The 26,184-nt window shown below is 39.9% G+C and overlaps 1 protein-coding gene across 2 annotated transcripts in view; it reads right to left on the bottom strand.

Moving 5' to 3' along the window:
• The window catches only part of SH3YL1 (SH3 and SYLF domain containing 1), a 54,787-nt gene that overhangs the window by 27,765 nt on the left and 838 nt on the right, over nt 1–26,184 (bottom strand). The window contains exons 2-9 of one of the 2 annotated variants that reach the window (XM_075414758.1): nt 13,957–14,067; nt 12,839–12,952; nt 12,272–12,336; nt 8,957–9,069; nt 6,267–6,395; nt 4,235–4,373; nt 3,508–3,577; nt 2,743–2,799 (exon numbers count right to left, since the gene is read on the bottom strand). In XM_075414758.1, coding sequence (XP_075270873.1) covers nt 2,743–2,799; nt 3,508–3,577; nt 4,235–4,373; nt 6,267–6,395; nt 8,957–9,069; nt 12,272–12,336; nt 12,839–12,952; nt 13,957–14,067 — 798 coding nt within the window. Of the gene's footprint in view, nt 1–2,742; nt 2,800–3,507; nt 3,578–4,216; nt 4,374–6,266; nt 6,396–8,956; nt 9,070–12,271; nt 12,337–12,838; nt 12,953–13,956; nt 14,068–26,184 lie in introns of both variants that reach the window. The other variant, XM_075414757.1, reaches the window with a different exon arrangement.

Consider the following 26,184-nt stretch of genomic DNA (forward strand, 5'->3'; position numbering starts at 1 on the left):
GTAGTTATCTAATAACATTTTTTTAAAAGCTAGAAAGATGCAAAAAAAAAAAAAAAAAGTCAATTTTTTTTTCCAGATTGCTGTAGAACATCCGTTGCAGCAACTAATCCTGCAATAAAGATTGACCAGCACAAGCTATAGCTGCTAGGCAGCTCTGTTGAAATCATCTGGACTATAAACAGGCAGGAAGAGATTATCGACAACAGGAGGCATGGCCTTAAGACTCCTTCTATTCCATCACCCAGCATTAATACACCCTCTGTTACTGATGTGAAAGGGACTGCAACCCTTTTCCAGCCTCCCATCAACATGCATGTACACTGTGGTATTAAGACACTCAGGGGAACTGACTTCAGCCTTGATTTTTCCCTGCAGTAAGAAGAATTCTTTAGTCTTTAGAAACACATAGTACTTCTGTGGATTCAGACAGCATTTGAACTGTTACCTATGACCTGCAACAGAAAGCCTAACACAACATGCCAAGCTTGTAAGGTAAAAAAAAAAATTCACCATGAGACAACATTTCTGGCAGGAAGCATCATTTACACAAGATCCTACTGCCTTTTGGACTGTTCAAAGATAAGCTTGTGAATTTCTAGAAATCATTAGGAATCTTCAGTAGTAAACTGATTGAGTCTGCATTTTGATTTCAAAGCATCTTGAAAGCCATCAACAGATGGCTCTGGAAGATTTCTATCTTGTTACTTGCACCTGAGTGGAAAAACACTCCCTTTAATACAGCAAATATGTATGCAAGTTTTTCCTACTGCTTTAGAAACCTCTTCACACTTAGTCAGGTTTTTTCTAATACTGGGAAAGTTTACTTTTAATGACCAGAAGACCAGTTTTTCATTCTTTTCGGATGACAGCTGCTGAGTAGAGATCACTAGAGTCATCATTCTTCTCCTGGTAGAAGGGCTACAGCACAACAGCAAATTTTGATTCTCAGGAGGTCTCTGATCTGCAGAAGTCTCATCAACAGCTCAGCTTAAGATCCTCCTGTGTTGGTCCCCTCAGCACGCACTGCCCCCCAACAGCACGTATGGAGAGAAGATATGAGGGAGAATGCAAAGACAATGACACATATAATTCATCTCAATTTTTAGTGAAAATCTCTAATTACATGAACCAAGAAATTTAAAAAAAAAGTCATGATTTTGGCCTTCAGACAACAGAGTTTAAATACTGTGTTAAATCAGAGTACTCTGCCTGAAATTTGTCCCTGTACTCGGCACTGGTGACGCTGCACCTTGAGCACTGTGTTCAGTTTTGGGACCCTCACTACAAGAAGGACACTGAGGTGCCAGAGTGTGTCCAGAGAAGGGCAATGAGGCTGGTGAAGGGTCTGGAGAACAAGTCTTATGAGAAGTTGCTGAAGGAACTGTGATTGTTTAGTCTGGAGAAGAGAAGGCTGAGGGGGAACCTTATTGCTCTCTACAACTACCTGAAAGGAGGCTGTAGTGAGGCACATGTTAATCACTTCTCCCAAGTAACTAGCGAAAGCATGAGAGGCAATGGCCTCAAGTTGTGTCAGGGGAGGTTTAGATTGGATATCAGGAAAAATTTCTTTACTGAAAGAGTGGTCAGACATTGGACCAGGGTGCCCATGGAAGTGGTGGAGTCACCATCTCTGGGAGTGCTAAAAAAACTGCTGATGGGGAACTTCAGGACATGATTTAGCAGGCTTGGAGGTGTTGCCTTGATGGTTGTACTTGATGATCTTAGAGGTTTTTTCCAACCTTAATGATTCTATGATTCTAACAGACTTTTCACTGCGATCTATTCTCAAGCTTAATTTTAGCTCCACTCTCAAAAGTAAAAAAAAGATCTTCTGTTTAATTTTATTTGATTAGTGCATGCAATATGTGAAAATGTGTGTACATATTCACATATATATATGTAATATAGAATGCCTTGGTCTTGGTTTTGATCCTAGCAAAGACCACTAAAACATTTATCAAACAGACAATATATTTAATGAGAGAAATAATTCACTTTACTGACATTGAAAAGGCTAACAGTCTTTTACCAGTGAAAGATGAGACTCCTGGTAGGAGAGAACATTATAGCAGTCAAATATACATAACCACTTTGATAATAACATTTTTCCTAACAGATCACAGGTTTCCAGATGAAGGGCCCCACAGTTCAAGAGTTACATTGCAAATACTACAGAATAAGATTCTCCTGTTAGAGCTGAAACTGTTTGAAGCTTAAGGGCATCACAACAGAACAACAGACAAGTAGTATCTTTTTAGTATAATGCAGAGTTATCTCAACAAAAAACCTCCAGGAGTATAACTGCAGTGGAAATCTGTGTTTATGCCAGCATAATCAGATATGACCCGTGGAAGCACTTTTTAATTAAAACAGGAGTCATAGTACCTTGCATAAGGACTTGGACACAAGCTTGTTACACCAGCTTTCTTTTTCATCTCAATTAGGTGGTAATGTAAAACAGTTTTATTGCTTTCAGTGCGTTTTTCAAGCTCACTAAATAAAGCAAAAGAACTTCTGCTGTTCAGAAAAAGAACACAGTTGTTGGAATGTAAAGCCAGGGTATAAGATTAGTATTTATGAAATATTTTCAGAAGAGCATACAAGACCTGAATCTCATTTTAACACACGGACAATAAAGAAAAATACGTATGGCCAGATATTGTTAGATGTCTTCTAAAGTACTTTCAGGACTTCTTGGATTCCACACTGCATTAATAAAATATGTATAAGCTTAGTGCTTACCCACAGAGGCATAATCATTTGGAAGTTCAGGATAAAGTTTGTTTGTATTCCTTTTAGCTGAAAGAAAATTAAGAAGTTATATGATATACTAGCATATATTGTCATATTTCATATACTGCTTTTCTAGTACATGTTCAATAGTTATAAAATGATTGCAGCTTTCTAAGGAGCAGTAGAGAAGAATGCAATAAGGACTTTGCCTTATATTCTTGTCCAGAGAAATAAACAAAAGTTAACTATAGGAGCTGGGCAGTAAAGCCTCACTTTCAATAAAAGCACTGTGGCAGACAAACTGTTATGGAACCAAAACTCTGCCTCCTCTGCTCTTCTGTAAGATCTCTACCTATTAAAAGGTTGTGACAACCTAAAAGAGAAAGTTTATTTTTCGTAAGACTAGCAGCTTCTAGTAGGACTGTTCCTTTTACGAAGAAGTTTCATTGTACCACAGGATTTCTACGTATCCAATAAACATGAATGCTTCCTTCGAACTATTACATGCTTCTGTAACTATACAAACATTATTTCTACAGCAAATCTGTCACAGAGAAAAAGGTTTGTTAACATAAACCACACAAAACTAAAAACCTTTACCCTTTATCACTCATGGCACTATTGCAATCTGCTTTCAGTGTTTGCCCAAGGAAGAGTATTATCAAAATATTTTTAGAGACAGCTGCTACTATAATGATCACATAACATTCATTAGCTTTAATGCTTTAATTTTATATAAAGAATAAATTAATCACTACCAAAATGTTATCTAACCTGGTGGTGTTGGCCTAACAGCGGGTTTAGGTGGCTCTGGTCTTGATGGTCTAGCAGGTGGGTCACTTACCTAAAATGCACAAATTTTTTAAAAAAATTGCATCACACCTGCAAGTGGATTGTAACTTCAGAGTCTAAAGATATGTCAAGTTACTCTGAAAAAAATATCACTCTTTCCCCACTGAAATTCTATGAACTCGAGAAGTACACTAAAGAACTAGTGACATAAACATGACTGTAAAGTAATTAAATATGCATTTAACAAAGATGAAAGTAAAAGACATCAGTAACATCATCCACAGTTCTCAGTATTGTATTGTAAATGTGATTGTCACTGAATGGAGGACAGAAAAAGCAGAAAAATGAAGAGTATCCACACCAAACCTGGTATGCTCATTATTTATAATTAACTTGATTAGGAATAGTTGAATAAACTTTTCTTGTCATCATCTCAGGTTTGATTATGCACCATTACAAGAACAACGATAATTCTGGAGCATGCAAAGCAAACCTAGAAATATTCTTGTCCAGAAGAGCCTACCAGGGCAATATCTGAACAAATGTCTCTCTCACATGCAATATCTGAACTATGTTACGCCTTTAAACATCCAACAGAGAACTTCAGAATGCCACACGAACATCAACATTACCACTGACTAGAAACAGTTCAGGAACAGAAAAAGCCTATGTGAAAAAGAGGTGCACAAACCCTTATTTGTTCCCTTACAGCTTTTCCTGGATTATTTTTTTGCTCTTCATATACTTCAGTGAAGGATGCTAGAATTTCATAAAGATCTTCTGCTTGAGTAGGGAAAGGCACATCACCAAGCAAGATGGCACTAGCCCGAATATCCTGCCCATAAAACCTGATACAAAAGAAAAGATGCTAGGTATTTGATCACCAATACATTTCAATGTCTAGGTGAATCCACCTTGTGCAAACGTTCCTCCCCCACCCCCATCCCCGCATTTCTCCTACAGATCATCTATTGAGAAATGACTGAATTAGTTCAATGCCGTAAATTTTAAATGAAAAGTAATCACAGCAAACTTGAATGCCTACCTACCACCTTATTTCAAAATGGTCTTCACGAGTAATATTCTGTTCCTGGTCATGCAGTATGCACCAGCTAGACCATTTGAAAGCCAGTCACACAGCAAACTGAAGAAACACACACCACTTTTACAAAACATTGTAATGGATTGCTTAATGATGCAGTAAAATTCCTTGATGGAAGCAGTAGAACCTCAATTTTATGAATGGAGATAGCTGAAAGTTGCCAATATGCTGCCTTTTAAACCAGTATTAGTCTTTGCTGATATTCGCAGAATCAAATTTTTCATAAACCCAGAACAAGCACAAGGCACTCAGATGTTCCTTGGATTTTAAGCTTAATAATCTACACAAAGGAAGCAGCATTTCATAAGCTGGGTATTTTCTCAAATTCAGTGATGCTCTAAACCAGATTTTTTTTGTTTCAAGTGGCCTAAAAGAATATTTCTCATTGTGCAGTAAATACCTCAACAACTGTCCTCTACAATACTGTACTGGGTTTACATGGCAAGGTTTTAGAAGGGGGTGATGCTACAGGGGTGGCTTCTGTGAGAAGATGCCAGAAGTTGCCCCATGTTGGACAGAGTCAGTTCCAGATGGCCCCCACCGCTGGCCAAGGCTGAGCTGATATTTAAAATGTAAAAAGAGCCGTGCAACTGCAACTGCGGGAGACTAGTGAGAATATGTGAAACAACTCTTCAGACAACCAGGTCAGTGAAGAAGAAAGAGGAGGAAGTGCTCCAGGCACCAGAGCAGAGATTCTTCTGATGCCCATGGAGGTCCATGGTGGAGCAGATATCCACCTGCAGCCCATGCAGGAACCCACACCAGAGCAGGTGGATGTGCCCTGTTGGAGGCTGTCACCTCATGGAGACCCCGCGCTGGAGCAGGCTCCTGGCAGGACCTGTGGACCCATAGAGAGAGGAGACCATGCCAGAGCAGGTTTGCTGTCAGGGCTTGTGACCCCATGGGGGACCCAAGCTGGAGCAGCCTGTTCCTGAAGGACTGCACCCTGTGGAAGGGACACACGCTGGAGCAGTTCTTAAACAACTGCAACCTATGTGAAGGACCCACATTGAAAAAGTTTGTGTAGGACTGCCTCCCATGAGAGGGACCCCACATCGGAGCAGGGGAACAGTGTGAGGAGGAAGGAGTGGCAGAGACAACATGTGACAAACTGACCACAATACCCATTGCCCATCCCAGTGCCACTCAGGTGGAGTATGTAGAGAAGGTGAGAGGGAAGTTAAGCATGGAAAGATGGGAGGGGTGGGGGGAAGATATTTTTTAGATTTGGTCTTATTTCTCATTATCCTACTCTCTTATTAACTAGCAATAAATTAATTTCCCCAAGATGAGTCTGTTTTGCCCCAACAGTAACCGGTAAGTATTCTCCCTGTCCTTACCTCGACCCATGGGCTTTTCAGCCTATTTTTTCTCCCTCCGTCCTGGGGGAGTGATAGCGCGGCTTCGTGGGCATCTGGTGGCTAGCCAAGGTCAACCCACCACAGCTATATAATCTCTAAACATTCAGCATCTTCTCAATACCCATTAATGATATCTAAATTGAAGACACCCTTGCCCCTCAAGAAACTCTAAACTCAGTACAGTATGCTCTCACAAACTGTTTTTCCAAATTGAATGTGTCCTAGTTCATTTTATCGCTATGCCTTCACTGAATCATCTAGATTTGAAAAGAACTTACTTGCGATTTGTTTCTTTCCTTTCAATTAAACAGGTTCCTTCCAGAGATACACCTGCAAACAGTCCTCGGGATTTGCAGTATGTATAGACAGCAGCAGAGCTTCTCAGGGCAACATCGCCTTCTAAGTTTCTAGAAAGAAAAAAGTTTTTATTGATATTCTTCAATATGGCTTTGCAACGTGAACAGCAATTGTCTTTTAATTTTAATTCTACCAAAAGCCAGCAAGAGTTTCACTTTTCTCTGTTCTTACAAACTCTACTGAATATATTCAGCTGGGTCAGACTTGACATCCATTTTCATTTCTTATTTCAGACAGGACCCAATACAAAGTAATTAATTTATTTGATAAGGCTTCCTCTGAAGCACGGAACAGCATTCCCTCATCTGAATGCTTCACGTTAGGCCTTCTCCTGCATTATTTTAAAACAATCTGATTATGTTTGTGTGACTTGGAACTCTATCCAACATATCCAGATCTTCCTGGATTTTATAGGGCCAAAAAGAGCAGAAAGTATGTCATGTATAGGCTTCTCAGACCTCAACAGAACTGGAATATTACAATGTTTGTCCTGCACAGGATCACAGCATATTTTAGGTTTGAAGCTACCTCACGCAGTCAGCCAGTCCAACCTCCCGCTCAACGAGGGTACAACATCGAATTGAGATCAGGTTGCTCTGGGCTTTGTCTAGCCATTTTTTGAAGACTTTCATGGAGACAGATTCCACAGACAGTCTGAACAACCTGTGTCCATGCTCCATCATACTCATATCAAAAATTTTTTTTCTCACATCCAGTCAGAATCTTCCTTGTTTCAATCTATGACTACCATCTCTCACTATCTTGCCATGCACCTCAGTAAAGAGTTAGGGTCTGTCATCTTGGTAATCCCCTGTCGGGAATGCAGCCTCTTAGATGACCTCAAGGTCTTCTCTCCTCCAGGTTAATACTGAGCTCTCCCAGACTTACAGTTCGTGTGTTCCATGTCCCTGGTCATGCAGTACAAGAAAGATGTTTACGAACTTGAGTGCGTCCATCTTTCTAGTACTGCAGGACCAAAACTGAATACAACATTCTAGGCACAGTCTATGAAGTGCCAATTAGAGGGGAACAATCACTTCCCTTATCTACCGGTTACAGCTCTATTGACGCAGCCCCCTACACTGTTTGCTGCCTTTGCTGTGAGGATGCAGTGCTGATTCAGCCTACTGTCTACCAGAATCCCAGCACGTCCCCAGCAGGACAGCTGCCCAGCCCAGAAGGCCCTGCCTACATAACTGCAGAGTGTTCATCCAAGCAAGGATGCAGGACTTGGCATTCATCCTTGTTTAATTTCATGAGGTTTCCTCTTGGATCTTTCCTCTGCACTCTCTAGGTCCATCAATCTGAATGGCGGCCCTGCCCTGAAGTGTATTGGCTGCATCCCCTGATTTGGTGTCATCCACAAATTTGAAAACCATATTTTACATCTGCTCCTCCAGGTTACTGATAAAAACATCAAGCAGGAGAGGTCCCTGTAGGGACCTGAGGAATTCCACAGGAACCTGGCCTCTGAGTACAACATGAGTCATTTACCACTATTCTTCAAGCCTGATGATCTGGTTTTTCACCTATTTGCTAGTCTGTCCCACCCCAGCACCTAGGCCACAGTGTCCCAGCTTGGACACAGGATGTCGCAAGACAGCATACCGAACTCCTTGCAAGGCAGATCACATCCACTACCCTCCCCTGATCCACCGATTTATCTCATCTGTGGAACAGGTATCATCTTATCCTTCTATTTTTTCAGAAAAAGATAACAAAATGTCAGTAAAAACATTAAAAAAAAAGGTGTAAGGAGGCAAATGTCCCATGACAAGAGTCTGAGGCACTAAGAGGGGATCTAACAGCAACCTTCTAGTCTGTATGAAGAGGCAATTAAGAATATGAAGCCAGGCTCTTTATAGCAGTGTGTGGTGGAAGAACAAGAAGCTATGGACATAAACTGAAAAAGAAATGTTTTGATTTGATGTGAGGCAAAACTTTTCACAACGAGGACAGCTGAGCTGTAGAGCAGACTGCCCAGAGAGCCTGAGCTCTCTCCATCTTCGGAGGTTTTCAAGAACCAACTGGAATAAAGGCCTGAGCAACCTGATCTGAAGTCATAACAGATCTTGCTTTGAGCAGGAGATTGGACTAGAGATCTCCTAAGGTCTCTTCCAAATTAAATTGTTCTGTGATTATACCATCTCATCCTTCAAAGCAAGCTGGCTTAACCACTTACAGTTTTAAAGTAATTATTTCGTCTATTTTTTTATTTATTGTCAGGCAGACATGTGGTGACAAAAACCACAGGCCCATAGGTCAATGAAACTTATAGTTCAGTCAGGCACAGTAGCACCTGTGCATTTCATTGAGCCTATCCAAGTAGCCTCCTGCAAAAAGTGAATAAGCCTCAGAACACTTCCCTTCTGCAAATAAATGCCTTTATCAGGAAAAAAAAAAAAAAAGGAAAAAAAAAAAGAGGCAACAAGTGACTGAAAAGGTATAACACTACAAGAACAATATGGTCCAGTCAACATGTAAGTTCCACAGGCTATTTTGTAATCTATCAAAAAAACTCATGTAAATGTTTAAATATAGCTTTAAAAGCTACATTCTGTATTTATCCCGTATTTAAATCTACCCCATATTAGGAAACTATTTTACTCACCTCCCCAGAGGTCCAATTGCCACAGTAAGATTTCCTCCAAGTGTAAGATTCCCTCCTTTGGCAAAAGCTTCCACTGCTCTTTCATGATTCAATATTATCACTAAGTCTGAAACCTATAAAATACCAAATAAAAGTACTATACTATTTAAGAAGAAAGTTAGAACAGCACAGGAGAAGAATCTTACATTTGGCAGGAAAACAGGTAGGAACATCACAGATATTCCCATCCCCAAATGAAACCCAGCTCCAGATTTATCAAGGCTTTAATTCAAGTGAGAATCTCTTGTTCTCTCAGAAAATTACTTCCTTTCTTGCAAAGTATTCTTTTGACACAGTTTTCATAAAAGTTGATACTTTTTCTGCAAGATATTCAGAAACTAAAAGTCCTTCCACTTACATTGTTGAAAAAAAATCAGTCAAATTTGTTTAAGTGCAGATATGGTCAGTATGTGATAGACAACAACTGTAACAGAAACGCTAATTAAAATTTCCTACTTGACAAATTTTTCTTTTCTATGGATGTTCCAAACAATTATGAAGGCATTTTCAGATGTGAACAGAGATTAGATTAAGAAAATAATGTTGATTCTTTCATAATTATTAACATTTATACAAATTAATAACAGCAAGACAGAACTTAATAAACAAAAAATACTTCTTTGTCTGTCCAAAGAATAAACAATAAAAAGAATACTGGTTTTCCCACTATGAAAAAAAATTTATTCTCTTGATCGAAAATTAAGGGTTTGATATATATCCAAGTGTGTGTATATACATATGAATAAATATTTATCTTTTCAAGACTTGAATATACCAGATGTAGCCAATTTCTTCAAGAAACTACTAAACTAAATAACTGGACAGCTACCAAAGAATTTTTGTAATATTCAAATACAAAACAACAACAACAAAAAGTACTATTTTTGAAAGACTTTATTTGCCTTGATAGTGAAACAAAATGCACGTGTCAAAGAACTTCTACTACTATTTAAGCTGATGTCTATTACCATCAGCACCATAAAACAGTAACTCTCTTGAATTTAACAAATTTCAATAGAAGTCTCCTATAACTCTTTCCCCAAACTAGGAAGCATTTTAAAGAAGGAAAAAGTCTTTCAAACACAAGCATGATCCTCTAAAGATCACTCTATCTTACCTGAAAGCTCAGTAAACACACTACATATATTAAAAAAAACCAAACAACTGTACTAGCCTGTTGAACGGAGTAGATTACACTTTTGAAGTTTACTGTGATGGATTATTTTTTAAACCCTTGTGCCCAAGCACTGCTGTGCCTGATCTTTCATCTGATGGACTTGACTGAAAGCCAGGTTCAGAATAAACTTTCAACTTACCCCAGATTCCAAACAGTGACAGCAGGGAATACAAAAGGAAATACCAGATTATTTGTAAAACAAGGCTGGCCCAGAAATACTACACATAGCATTAGAGAGGCCTTTGGTTTTAGCCCCTGATAACCTCCACCCCATCCCAAATAAAAGATGGCTAACATCAGCAGCTTCTGAATCATCCAGGGGTGGAGAGAAAACGTCATTCAGGATGCTCCTACTCCCTCTTATTCATTAAGAGGATGAATCCACAGCTAAAGCTAAATAAATCCACAGTGAAAAAAGCTCCAAGGAAAGCATTTAGACGGATTTTAAAATTGGTCTCTAATTTGAGGTACCAAGTCGTCTCACTTGGAAAAACATGCAAATGCTATGACTTCTGAAGTCTGTGGTTTCCTTCTTGTTGTTTAAAACCACCCATAAGTACTACTACAACTATGTCAACTATAATCTCTCCTACAGGAATAAAATTCAGCCAATTTCTACAAGGTTTAACTTTATATATGACTAAAAGAACGCTGAAATTGGACTCTGGGCTCCTAAGCCACTTAAGTATTTCTGAATAGCATCTCTTCACTAGAGCTATACTGTGTTATAGTAATGCCAGTAAGGAAACAGTATTTTGGAAGCTGACTAAAATTTCAGACAAGGGGCACAATATTGCTCAGAAAAAAAACCCTCTTGGAAATAGATTCTGTATTGATACTTATTCATATAATTTCAACAGTAAATGGTTAAATTATCTAAAAATATCAAATGGAGATGATTAAAGGAAAACTGTCATAGATTAATCAAAGCATCTGAAGAGTCTGCTTCATTGTCATAAAAGCAAAAAAAATCACCGCCCTAAACCCTGGGGCTCAAACTCAATGTTTTGTAATGCATTCAGAACCTGTAGCCATGAAAACCAAAGAAAAACCCTTAAAAAAAATTAATAATTTTGTATTCACAGCATCCTTTAAGAAGTGCACAGTAATAATGCTCGAGATCACACAGTGAATAATGATGATACAATAAAATATTGATCCTTTGCTCATTATGTGATCTTCGGCTGACTGGCTGACAGGACAGAGATAGTGGGCTAGTTGTAGGAGACACACTGGTGGCTGCCACATACCACCCAGATCACCTATGCATGTAATCTTCTGAAGAGCAGAATGTCCGTAGCAAGAGATTTTGTTGGCAGCATACTGTTACTTTGATTGTCTTTGGGAACTGGTAGAACAGCAGCTAAACAGCAAGAAAAGAGAAGGACAACACTAGAGGCTAGGGTGGGAAACATGAGGAAAGATGGGATGAAACAAGGGTGAACGAGCTGTGTGGGAGAGAAGACAGGAGGCAGATCTGTCAGGCCAGATCAAACAGGATTCTCTCTGAGAATGTTTAGAGTCCCTTACTCATCCCTTTCTGCTCGGTGGAAACTGGCTCATTTTCTGTAGCATTTCTTCAGAGGAGGCACTTCAGTTTTGGTGCTCCCAAACTGAAGGGTGAATTCAGTAATCCCGTTTGAGTGGGGAAGGCGTGAAGTACAGTAGCATTAGCTAGGCTCCATTTTACTCCACCTTCAATTCCTTTCACTGTTTCTCGCCAGATGAGAATCCTTAGAAACCCTGTGCTCTTCAACAAAGCATGTGATACAATTAAAAATATCCTATACTTAATACCGACTCCAATTGGCTTACATGTGAACACTGACTGGAAGTTTTCCATAAAGGAAAAATTCAGTCTGCTAGAATTGAGAAATCGAGGAAATAGCTGTTATGCCACTTCTTTTCCTTTAAATCTCTCCAAGCAATTAGACTGATATTTTGTTTGTCTTGTATAAATGAATTTATAATAGCTTTTTTTTTTTTTTAACACAGAAAAAAAGATTCTACTATCTCACCAACATTCAGGTCTTTGTGAATGCATTTTAATTTCTTGCAAAAAAAGTTACCAACAAGTTATTTCAAATGCAAAATTATACCTCAATTCCAATTTCAAATCCACCACCAAGGCCAGCAATTCCTATTGCAGAAGGAGCAGACCAGGCTGTCATGCAAAACAAAACAAATTTACAGAAGTTTTAACATGTAACAAGAAATACTAATTTTATTTTTAGAGTTCAAAAATGCTAACAAGTTGTCTATTTAAAACTATGTTCACAACCACCAGAACGCAATCACATAACTATGCTTAATCCCACTAGTAGCAATGTAAGAAATACAAACCCTCATTTAAACAAATCTTTGTTATGAATTATTAATCATACAGTTAGTTGTCCATGACTGGACAGAATTCATTATGCCAATGAATGTTAAAATATAGGCTTTTATATTTCAGACTTATCTACAAAGATACTGAAAGCATTATTTAAATCTGGTCCAATGTAGACACAAAATTCTGAAGACAGCTTTCAAACCAAACATTGTCACCTGCTGACTTGACTCCTTGCACCTCTTGTGTTTTATGCCATGAAAAGAAATAATGAAGAAGAAAAATTTTTTTCCCTTTTAATTCTCCCATGAAGTAGAAAAGGAAAATATCCACTTACTTCCATTAGGAAGACGAGCTAATACAATTCCACTTCCACCTCGAGCGGTCACCAAAAATCCAGCTTTGATAACAGACAAAACTGCAAGGCCTTTGGCTTTAGCTATCACATGGGCTGAAACAGCAAAATCACTTACTCAAGATCTTGTAAGAGTAGTTCAAAGAGAAGGGGAAAATAAAACTCTGCATTTACCAATTTTGAATGTGTAAGAGTCAAATAATCGAAGAAAAAGCTTAAAGAAAACTGCACTAAAGCTGAACTGATAATGACACCTCCACTCCACAGTCAACCACAAAGCTAGTCACAGGTTACATTAGCCTGTGCTGATCTCTGCACTGCCACAGCTGCTTCACCTACCCCAGTTAGCTCACACAGAATTAATTTGCTTATTGCCATGAACATTGTGTGTGAGTACCTTTAGCAAGATAAAGGGGCAGAGTTGACATCCATGTCTCTACAGATTTTTGGACGAGTCTGAATTTAAATCACGGCAACACACAGCAGCGTAATCACCTTGCATCAGTAGACAGTGTTTGTGGCAAAGTATCATCATCCTGCTAGTCTTATTGCAGGCCTTCTGGAATATAATAGTTAAAAATACAAAGCCACAACCAGCAACACCAGATAAAGGAAGACGCTAGGAGTAACAGAGTAACAGTTACAAAAATAGAGAGGACAGCAGCAAATAAGAGCGCTCAATCAGTATCAAAGGAGAAATGTACCCTGATATCTTTCCTTCAACTTATTTTTGCCCAGCTAATTCTGCTAAACACAGATACTAAAAAACTAGAGCTAGTATTCCAGGTCCTCCCTTAAAAAGATACTCACAGGTTAAGCATAAGACCGTCCATTGACCCCAGAGAGAAGCCTTCCTATGCAGATATCCTATGGTTGTAAACACGCAAAAGATCTCTCCCAGTAAGCAATGTCTGCCTAGAATACAGTAAACTGAATCCCTTTACTTCCAGGGTATGTTCACAAAAGTTATGGCACCCTAGATCTTCATTTCTCCCTAAGTTATGGTCAGTGAAAACAGAGGGAATTGGTAAAGAGAGCAGGACTTCAAACCAGGGGAGCACTGGAGGTTTTAGCTGAATCAAAACATTTTCTTTACTCACGAGGTATGATTTTATCAGGTCCATTTCTGGAAGTTATTTCTGTGAATTCTCGTAATATTTTAGCTGCCTTTTTAGCTTCTGACTTCAAGTTGGAAGGTATAGGGTTATTCACTGCAAAACATCAAAGAAATATAAAGTTATGTCTATGATCGCTTCAGGATAGCTCATACAAAAATAAATCGGTGTAATTTGTATGGGAAAAATGATTCTTTACTAATGAAGACTAAACACCAAACAAACCAGGAAACAGCAAATACAAGAAATGATCTTCTGCATCAGACCCACATTTCTTTCTGGTTGATAGTAACAGAAGACACCACTTAGGAAGAACACAAAAGCCTAGTTCTTTTCCTCAGTTGTTCCTGTCACTATTTATTTATGGGCTCGTTGCATATGGATTTGTCCAATACATTTTGAAACCTGCAGATACTCTGCAGCAGCAGTTCACCACCTGTTACTTAAAAGAAACACTTGATCTATGTTAAATTAATCTACTAGTTACAGTGAATTGCTACTAGCTCGTCTACGTGAATTCTGGTGAACAACTACTGCATCCAACTTATCCACTACCTTCACGCTTTTATAAATGGCCACAGCCCCACAGCCTTCTCAGTCTCTCCTCAAGGTAGCTGCTCCGTCACTCTGATCACTTTAATTGCTGTTCTCTGTATCACCACCAGCTCTGCTGTCCTTCATACCCACAACTGTTGACCACTGAACATTCAGCAGTAAAAGGTTAACACCTCTGCTTTTTCTGTACATTATTGAATGGTATTTCCTTTCTCTTCACGAGATTTCTCTTACAGAACTAAACTTGCAGCAGGTTCTGCAAGTGAACAAAACTCTGTTTCAGACCCAGAAATTTCCTTTAAAAACCTACATCCTGTTGAAGTGCTTATCAATATTTTCTCTCCTGTGTGATCAATATAAGCACCTCTGTAGATTTCAACTGCGGAAAAAAGCAGGGATTAGGGATAGATTATGTTGTTTTATAAACCCACAGACTACAGTTGCAAACAAGAATAATCTTGAAATTTACCCCCCAAATCCATGAGATAAGTTCTGCAGAAGAGTGTTGATTCTGTTTAGATCTACCAGATTTGCTGTCATTAACCAACTACTGAACAGAATCAAGTATTATAAGATATTCGTATTCTGCAACAGTATAAATACCATTTTATGTATGAATAGTATCGTCTCACTTGTATATTTGCAAAAAGAGGCCTTAGGGCAGATAAAAAGATGTGAGTTTGTAGACACAAGGATCAAAACTAAAACCCCTCAAAGCTATCACATAAATTATTCCTGTTTTCATGTCTGGACATATCAACACCCACCATTCCCAAGTTTACTAGCAACAAATTGTCCCAGTAATATATAAATGTCTTGTTAGACCAAAGCAGCATCTAGTCTCACATCTTGTCTCTGAAGAGAATGAGCAACAGTATTTCCATAAAATTCCATTGTTCTTAAATGCACAAAAGCATGGAAAGGTCTACATATAACGCAACAACAATCAGTCAAAAGTGGCCTAGATTTTTAAACAGTGTTGCCTAAACATTCATTCACCTCTCTTCTCTGGGCAACTTTCCCACCAAAGCCACGAAGGTGAGGACTGAATACATTCTGAGATTAAGTCAATGAAGCTCGGAGAGCAATTCAGCTCAGATGAAGTGAAACACCTAGCAGCAAGTCAGCCAAGCTTCTGTCCAGGCTCCATTGACCAGAATGGGAATTACACTTCTACTTTTCAATGTGAAGTATATTCCTCTAGTACATTCTCCCAGAAGACCCCCAGAACAAAAGTGCTTTTGACAGCTGAGTTTCTGAACTACCTTCCTCTATGAAAGCTTGTAGAACACCTGGCTTTGGTGAAAACGCAGCACATATAACACTGGAGAGTGAAGCAACAGCAGCCGTCATGAGGTCGTGCAGAAATACCAGCCGCTGGCAGTAGAAACAGATGGATAAAATGCAACAGACTCTAAACTGCATTGCAGTAACAGAGAGAAGTAATACTAATTCTGTCTCAAAATCACTCCTTCTTGTTTCAGAAAGTTAAGATGATGGCCAAGGGCCCATGTGTGAAAGGACAGGGGAAGATGAAGCTCTAAACTTTAAGAGCTCAGGACCTTCACAAAAAAAGCTACTGGCCTGTGCAATTTTCTCTGACTGTTATGGCACTAAAATTGTAAGCTAGCTTGCAGGAGCAAGCAAGCAAGCACGAACATGTATTCCTTCCTTGGTTCACCATTATTCTTATGGTTCAATAAGATTAAAGTGGAAGATACGCTTCATTTTAACTGTGGTAAAACGGAGAGTTATATGCCTGACCATGAAGGACTCCTAGCAAAGTAATCAAGACAACGAAAAAAGGATGTGTGCACACTGGAGATAAAAAAACACTGCGGAGATCAAAAAAAAAAAAAAAAAGGAGCAAAAGCAAGCACTATCCAGCTTCTAGGTCACATATTGGTGGAGTTGACAGTCCCAAGGGATATGGGAAAGGCAAGAAGGACCCTGAATTTTAGAAAAGCCAACTTCCAGTTCTTCAAGTAGTCAGTCAGTAGGATCCCCTGGGAAACGGTCCTCAGGGACAGGGGAACAGAATCCTTAAGGATTCTTTCCAGTGCAAGAGCTCTCAGCCTCCACGTGTAAGAAGTCAGACAGGGAAGGGAAGAGACCAGCGTGGCTGAGCCAAGACCTGATGGTCAAACTAAAGCGCAAGAGGGAACTGCACAGCCAGTGGAAGCAGGGACGGGTATCTGGGGAATAGTATAGGGACACTGCCCCATTGTGCAAGGATGGGGTCAGGAGGGCCAAGGTGCAGCTGGAGCTGAATTTGGCAAGGGTTACAAAGAATAACAAGAAGTGCTTCTACAGATATGACAATCAGAAAAGGAAGGTCAAAGAAAGCATACCCGCCCTGACGAACAAGAACAGCTAACCTAGTATCAACAGATGAGAAAGCTGAGATACTCGATAAGTTTTTTGCCTCCATCTTCACTGGCAACCTCTCTCCTCACCCCTCCCGAGTCGATGGACTGCAAGATGGGAGTCAGGGGAGTAAAGACCCTCCCACTGTAAGGGAAGATCAGGTTAGTGGCCACCTGAGGAACCAGAACATACAGAAGTCTATAGGACCTGACAAGATGCATCCCAGAGCCCTGAGGGAACTCGCTCACATATCGTTGCCAAGTCACTCTCCGTAATATAGGAAAAGTCACGGCAGTCAGGTGAAGTTCCTCGTCACTGGAAAAAAGGAGATGCTGTGCCCTTTTTTAAAAAGGGTAGAAAGGAAGACCCTAGGAACTACCAACCTGTCAGCCTCACCTCTGTGCCTGGAACAGATCCTCCTAGCAGCTCTGCTAAGGCACATGGAGGATAGAGAGGTGATTCGAGACAGCCAGCATGGCTTCACCAAGGGCAAGTCTTCCCTGACAAACCTAGTGGCCTTCTATGATGGTGTAACTGCATCAGTGGACAAGGGAAGAGCTGCGAATGTGATCTATCTGGACTTCTGTAAAGCCTTCAACACAGTCCCCAACAACATCCTTCTCTCTGAATTGCAGAGATATGGATTTGACAGGTGGACTGTTCGGTGGATAAGGAATTGGTGGGATGGTTGCACCCAGAGGGTAGTGGTCAACGGCTCAATGTCCAGATGGACACTGGTGACAAGTGGTGTCCCTGCGGGGTCCATAGTGGAATCGGTGCTGTTTAACATTTTCATCAGTGACTTAGACAGCAGGATTGAGTGCACCCTCAGCAAGCTTGCAGGTGACACCAAGCTGAGTGGTGCAGCTGACACACCAGAAGGATGCCATCCAGAGGGACCTGGACAAGCTCAAGAAGTGGGCCTGTATGAAACTCACGAGGTTCAACAAGGCCAAGTGCAAGGTCCTGTACATGGGTCCGGGCAACCCCCAGTATCAATACAGGCTGGGGGATGAAGGGCTTGAGAGCAGTCCTGTGGAGAAGAACTTGGGGGTACCGGTGGATGAAAAGATGGACATGACCCAACAATGTGCACTTGCAGCCCAGAAGGCCAAACATATCCTGGGCTGCATCAAAAGCAGCATGGCCAGCAGGACGAGGGAGGGGATTCTGCCCCCCTACTCCACTCTGGTGAGACCCCACCTGGAGTCCTGCGTCTAGCTTTGGAGCCCTCAGCACAGGAGAGACATGGATCTGTTGGAGCAGATCCAGAGGGGGGCCACAAAGATGATCAGAGGGCTGGAGCACCTCTCCTCTGAGGAAAGGCTGAGGCTGAGAGAGTTGGGCTGTTCAGCCTGGAGAAGAGAAAGCTGTGGGGGAGACCTTGTTGTAGCCTTTCATTACTTATAGGGGGCCTACAGGAAAGATGGGGATAATATTTTCAGCAGGGCTTGTTCTGACAGGACAAAGAGTAATGGCTTTAAGCTAAGAGAGGGTAGATTTGGATTGGATACAAGGAAGAAATTCTCTACAACAAGAGTGGTGAAACACTGGAACGGGTTGCCCAGAGAGGCAGTGGAGGTAGTGGCCTGGTGGAAGATGTTTTAAAAACTTCAGAATTGCTTCAGAAAGATCTTATGGCTACCAGAAAACAGTGTATGCATATTTATACACACGCAGGAGTTACTATTTGATTGAAGACAATCCAAAGCTGAACTTCATGAGCCAGCAAAAGTAATACTGTTACTACCTCACAGTCTCTTCAACTATCCACACATAATTATGTTTCAAAATCAGGTTTTGATTGCACCTTGGTGCCGGAGCAAGGATGTCAAAGTAACCCTTTTCAGTGTTTAATCTGAAAGTTTCACAAGATACTTAGGCTGACAATGATTTTTACCTAGGCTGGCCTATTTTTATCCTGGTGTTGCTATTTATCTGCACTATGATTCCAAACGTTCTATTCCCAAATGCAAACTTTGCACAGAAAAATAGCATTATTTGAGGAAACTGAAAATTATCTGTTTCCACTCCAATCCCTCTAAAATGGTATTTTTTGTGCCACACGTGGGGTTCCTTTACTACCAGGGGATAGGGTAGATGGAGAGAGATTCCTTATTTAGCTGTACACAGCAACAGTTAAGTACAAGAATAACCTAACTTCCCATCCTCAGAATAACAGCAGAAACTTCACTTTCTCCCTGTGTTGTTTCCTATATCAACACTGTTTATGCATCCGCTGGGTTTCTACAGGAATTCACACTTCCATTGTCCCTTGTTCTGTTCCTCTCTGCCACATACTGAAGCAATGCAGGATTATTTTTCTGGACTAACAAAGAGCAGGATGATTTCACAGTAAGATTCTGCCAGTTACTTTGCATGGAGCCATATTTGTGTGCTTTCAGAAGCGGGCTAAGAAACAGGTGATATTTCTCAAGCGCTGTAGAGATACAGGGTGGGGGAGAGGGAAGGAAAAAAGAGGTTGAACCCACTATCAACTGAAAAGCTCAAAACTACACCTTGCAGAGAGGGCTTGCAAGTAAGGCAATTTGCATTCAGATTTCAATTTAGACAGCTGCAGGTACAAAAATTAAACTGACTTTAATTGGCAAGCAGGCACGGCACAGAAAGCTTTTAACAACAATGGACACGATCAACAAGCCAACTGATTAAACATTTTCACTGCTGAAAACCAACACAGTTACTCAAAGTGGTGGCCATTGGATTCTTCCCATAGTGGCTCATTTTGAGTTCCTTTATTTACTTCCACAATGTTATGTAGACACTAAGGAACTGGCACGATGCCTACAGGGGTCCTGAGGAACTGATTACTTGCTTAAAAAACACAACCAAAGCAAACAATAAGCCCATAGCCTGCCCTTAACTATGTATAATATGATGTTTGATACAGCCTGGCTGAACTCCCATTTTGCTAAAATTGCTAGAGCCACAGCAAGACAAATCTATGCAAACATGGAGGTTTGCATTATGAAGTGCTGGTGTCTGTCCCAAACTACAGTAGAAATAAAATTACTAAAGATTATAGCCACCTGGAAGCGTACAGAACCCTGGAAGTGTTCAAAGCCAGGTTGGACAGGGCTTTGAGCTACCTGTGGAAGGTGTCACTGCCCATGGCAGGGGGGTTGGAACTAAATGATCTATACGGTCCCTTCTGACCCAAACCATTCTATGGTTCTATGCTCCTATACTGAAGGTTAGGGACAAAATCTTGTTTCTACTTGTTTTAATCACTGTATAAACAGACGAAACCATAAATGGGAATTCTGTGACATCAAAAATGGTTTAAACTTCTGTTCGCCTATCAAACTGTCCTCCTCCCCCTCAAGCTTACCTTGGGATTTGAACTGTAAATTCTTTTCTTAAAACGTGATTTAATATTGAAAGTTCAGTGAACAGACGTTATAGAAATATCCGCTCTTTAATAAAACTGTTGTATGAAATATTTTGAAACAAACAGAATTTCCATGCTCTGTTTACCTCTTCAGTAGCATAAGGAATAATCCTGTAGCACTGCCTTCACTATTAGCTTTTAAGTATGCATATATAATTGTCTGCTTTGTATTCAACCAATGCTCAGGAAAGAGGTTAGCAGCAGCAATAAGACAATAATATCTATCAGGAGGATATACTGACTGATGGATTTGGAATGCTGTGACCAGCGAATGCTCACCTGGGACCAAGCTTCATTTGCACTGCTGCTTGTTGTTGAAAGGAGAAGATACTGAGCATATGTGAGTCAGCAACACAAACCCCGTGGGGGAATATCACACCAAAACTGATTAACTGCTTAATTTGTAAGCTGATGAGGCAAATGCGTCAGCCTCTAATTTACATTCTGACTAATAGTAATAATGTGTTGGCTGAACATTTGGTTAAATTATCTGAGCAAGGTGTAACAAAGAATAAATAAACCTTTTTTACTTACAAGCTGTAACTAATTCTGATATAAGCAAAATTCTGCTGAATATGAACAGATGAAATAAAGCATGGTAGCATTATGAGAACCTGAACATCAAAAGTACAGTTTCAAAGAAGTCTGATGATAAAGTGCAGACAAAGCCTCACATGCACATTTCACACATATATTGCCCATGTCTGTATGAGCTTTGAAGGCTTTTGGTGCAAGGTGGTTTGTGTTTTTTTTGGTTACAAAAAGAAAAAAAAAACCAACGGCAAATACCTTCTACAAGCCTCAGACTGTAATTCAGTCCTCACTTTTCACTTCACCAAAAAGTCTAGAAACAGTACAAGAATACATTAAAGCATAGCTGATTTGCAAATACCCACGGTTACAGCAGCAACTTCAATGCTAAAAAGCTTGTGTGAACAGAGAACATTCAAAATTATGAACGAAGAACATTCATAAACTAAAGAAGAACATCTACTGGGAAGGAGAAACCTGAAAAGCAAGACAGTGCAGTTCTGGAGACGAGCCTAAACAAGAGATTTCAATTCAGCATTACAATTAAAGAGATGAATGTAATTTTGGTGTCACAAACATGTAACATCGTGGTACTGCGGTAGCCAGCTCCAGCCCTAGGATTCATCTGGTAATTGGAATTCCTAGAACAGCATGCAAGACGTGCACTGTAAGCATTTTACCTAGGCCAAGAAAAAGTGAAATGATTTAGAGCAGTAGAGGACAAGTAGCAGAGGACTGTCACGGAGGATGAACCGGACTCGACACGACGATCAATGTGATCAGGTACAAGCCCTTTATTAGCCCCAGATAGCTCACATTTATATTCCCCATTACATACGCGGCGATCTCCCATTGGCAATAATCAAATTAAATCACATAGCAACCCGATTATGTTTGGTGTACATTACTTGTTCACGCGTTGTGCTCGTGGCTTTCTTGCCAGGTGGCAAGTTCTGCTTCAATATTCTGGACTCATTTTTCTTTGCATTCATTCCTTTGTTTATACCACCGTTTGTCCTCTAGATGCCCTTGCGGCCTTATGCTAAGGCTTCATGGCCTTATAGAGAAAAAAAAAGTTTCCATCACATGCTCCTCATCACTTGAATTCCTGAAATTTTACCAACTTTCCCACACTACTGTTCTTCAACAAGCTTGGTGTGAGTATTTGGTGCTATGTCAGAGACAGTAAGAGTTGTGGCAGGGTACAAGTACTTCAGCAGGAACCACATGACCTTGCAAAGTGGCAACTGAGCTGCACTAAGACTGGAAGACTCCGACATGTGCCTTCACAGCCATGAAGGTTTTTGTACTGTCAATTAACGTAACTACTCTTTCATCCTTCCCCACTCTGGATAACAAGAAGTTGACTGGATGGTATTGCATTAAGAAGCTGGCGCTGGCAGCGGTGGGGGATGGAAACCAGAGCAGAAAGGTCTGCAGAACTTGCAGCTTTCAGCATACAGAAAACAAGGAGTTGGAAATATTTTAAGGTTTACCCAAGACAGATGGAAATGTAAGAACAATCAGATTTTTCTTCTCAAACGCTGCATTGGAAAGAAGTGAAATGTTGCTTAAAAATGAAGCTAAAAATTAAAAAAAAGTCACTTTTATTCATGCCAAGACGACTGTTTTTCCTTGCTTCACCTGCAATAACATACTAAATGTAGATGTTGATGACAGCCTGCGCACAGGAAAAACCTCACAAGAATACTAAAGTTACAACTAAACTCTGCCTTCAAGAACTGAAATGTGAAAAAGAAATGTCACACAACATACAGCACCTTCTCCAAAAGGAAAATACCCCAACAATTCTATTTTTTACAGAGGAGAACCTGACAAACATTTCTATCACTACATAAAGCTATTCATAATACTTTGAAGATTTTTGATTGAATTGGGCAGATGGCTATAATTAGGAATCATTCTTGAATTTATGAAGCTTACATGTCCAAAATTATAGACAGATATTTAAATCACAGTAATTTGGGTGGGGTAGGGGGGCCAGGAATGGCAAAGTCCATTTTAGATATGAAAAGACTTTAAAAGACTTCTGAAAACCTGTATGGAATCCGCACTGCATCTGTATGCTTACTTCAAGACAGCTAAGAAGTCAGACAACAACAACAAGAACCCATTCACCTACATCTGGATTTTGGTATGTAAATACACGGTACGATGTCAAACCAAAATCTACAGAATCACAAATCTATTCAAAAAGGAACCACTACAAACACAGAGGCCTTTCCATTGATAGAAATGAAGTAATGGAGATGGAGAGCAGATTTCTTCTTTTGTCCTCATCTGAGTAAGCCGGTGGGTTTTTGTGCTTTTTTTGTTTTGTTTGTTGTGTTTTGTTTTTTTTAAATATATTACTGTGAGTGATGGAACCCAAAATAACTCTGAAGATAACCCAAAGAACGCCTGTATTACTGGCAGCATTTAGGTGTGGTAACTCTGAACCTGGAGAGGGAAACTGCCCCACGCCCAACCTGCACTTGTACTACTTTTACTATTAGCCCGTGTTCCAAGTAAAACTGGTCTTTGAAGCCTTTATAAGCACCTAACTTTGGTTTAGGGCTTTCTGCTATGACTTTTTTTTAAAGGAGAAAGCTTCTCCTTCCTGGTGAAGTTTTTAGGCTGTTGTCCACTAAGCACAAGGATTTTGTAAATTGAAGTTTACAGAGATATGAACTGAGATGTTAGCTGATGACCTTTCTGAAAGCAAAGCAAAATTTATTTGAAATGCAGTAACTGCATAAAATAACACATCTAAAAATAAGCTTAGTCTCTGTACAGGCTATCTGAATAAATGAAAAGGTATGAAACATGATAAAGGTATTTATACCTGCTAGCTATGTCAGTGTGAATACTACCACGTACAGTGTCCAAAAGCATACAAGGTTTTTGGTCAGCTGCTAATGCTGACAAGCTGCCTTTTCAGATTTTACTACCTATTATATATACATTTCTAGACTGCAGCATCTCAAACTTTTTTTTATTACAATTATCCATTTTGTTAATGCTAAAAGAAAAAACTCACAACATGCAAAAACCCCCATGCCTACAGTTTCACTGTGTGCACATTTTTTAATACTTATCTCAACAAAGAGGAAAGAATTTAATTAATCCAAACACAAAGCGCATCACTTGGTAACTTAATTAGATATCAGTCCTCAATCCCACTTTGAATCAACTATTTCCTTGAGAAAAGTCAAGAAATTAAAAAAAAAAACCAAAAAACTGTAACACACATTATCAAAAGCATTTGATGACTTGGATTCCCAGCAGCTTTTGAACTGAAGTCAGCTTGGAGGAAATTCTAAATAGAGCTGCTAATTTCCTTTCACCTGCTAGAAGGATGAACTTTCTATTGGGAGTTGGAATACATGAGGTAAAACAATACTGACATAGCTGAACAAGGCACTTTAAAGAAAAATGTGTTCGTTTTGTGTATGCAAGATGTTTCAGATAGGTGATGTCTCCATTTTTCTAAGGAACTGTGGCACGTGAAGACAGTTGCTAACTGCCTGAGGCACAACAGAATCAGAGGATTTGTTACCAAAAGCACATCAGACATCTGTTCAACTGTATGGGAGGCAGAGCAGTGGAACACCTGTAGATAAAAGTCTTCAAAAAGCCTTGTAAGTTTCGGCCATTACAAACATGCTAAAATCCTGAGTCCACAGTTCTACAACCATGTTGTAGTCTTTGCACTAGGAGAGAGGATAAATGTAAGGAGCACAGGGAAGAAATCACTCCGTTTGTACAAAGACAGTCAGGAAACAGCATTTTCAAGAATATAGAGACAGTGGTACCCTCTGCAACAAGCACCAAAGGCAGAGCTACCCTGGGGGATGTCCAAGACAAACAAGTGAACTCTTCCAAGAATTTGTACTATGAGAATTGCAGGTTTTGCTCAATACACGCCACCACACCTATCCACCACGCCACCAAGCTCTGGGAAACTGCCTACCTGAAACCCTTTCAGTAAGTCCTTCATAGACACTTGTTTTAATATGTTTGATATGTAAACAGTTGGTACCAAAGGGGTTGGGTGCTGCCCACCAAGCAAGATAAGCAGCATGACCAAAGCTATCTCAGAGCTGGGAATTCAGTTCTGCCTGTCTCTCCTCATGTTAATACAAGAGTTAGCACATGTGAAATTTCGACGTGGGGGTAAGGGGAAAATCCCAAAGGTAATCCCAACTTTGGCTTGCTAAATCTATTTTAATCACAAAGAATACACTTCAAGGCAAGCAGGTAAACAAGTACATTAACCTTTACACAAGTAAGCTTTAACTAAAACAAAGCTGTGTTTTTCACAACAAAATCCTAAAAAACATCTAGTTTATCTTCTCACTGGGGACAGAAGCATAGAGAGAAAAAAAATGTGTCCAACCACAACCTCAACGTGCACTACACAATAGCCCCACATGCTACAGTAATGAAAAAATATTTGGATACCTTAACAAAATACAGACTCCAGCTATTTCCTGAAGAAAATATTTCATGCTTCTATCAGTAAAATTGTCGCTATCATTTTGACCCTCTCATCTCCCCATTTCATACATCCCGACTCCCTACGTGCAAGTGTCAAATCTAACAAGTTACTAACTCCCACAATGAATTAATTTCTACAGTGAATCACACAAGAAACATTTCTTCAAATGAGAACAAATAAATATTAAAAAACCCACAAAAAACTAGAAGTGTAAGTGCTTAACATTTATCAGTCAAGAGTTTGAAAAGCCCTAGTTCTAACTAAGCTCTTAGACTGTCTTGTTCACAACAGCATTTCTCTACCACTAAGTCATACAGCCTGATCTTCATAGCAGCCTTGCATTACAGGCTACTACATAAAATTGTAAGGGATGTTTAATAAAAAAAAACAAAATACAGAGAACTTCTTACATCAGTAACAGTAATTCTTAGTGGTGAGAAACCATGATACAAGACAAAGAACAAAAGTGAATTCCATTCCAGTTTATTTTAAAGGTATGAAGTTGACATTAACTGAAGAAGGCATGGACTGTAACTCTTCCACTCCTGAGCTGACAATGCAGAACGATGTCTAAGACAATCACCTTTGCCACTCCCTTCCTCAAGACATGGAAACATGAAACACTTTGCCTCAAAGTTGGAACTAGGCATGTACCTACATGTAACACACGCACATACAAATACTGGTTTTTATACGAACTCAAGAATGGTCTTTCGAAGCACTCTCTTCTATATACAGCCTCACCTTCCCCTGACTCACAAATCCAGAGAAAGGTGGTGGGGAATCTATTTCATATATTGACACCTCAAGGCTCTCTGCTCAACAGAAGGCAGGAATAAAGGCGCTC

The sequence above is a fragment of the Opisthocomus hoazin genome, chromosome 2 (assembly GCF_030867145.1).
Source record: "Opisthocomus hoazin isolate bOpiHoa1 chromosome 2, bOpiHoa1.hap1, whole genome shotgun sequence".
NCBI lineage: Eukaryota > Metazoa > Chordata > Aves > Opisthocomiformes > Opisthocomidae > Opisthocomus > Opisthocomus hoazin.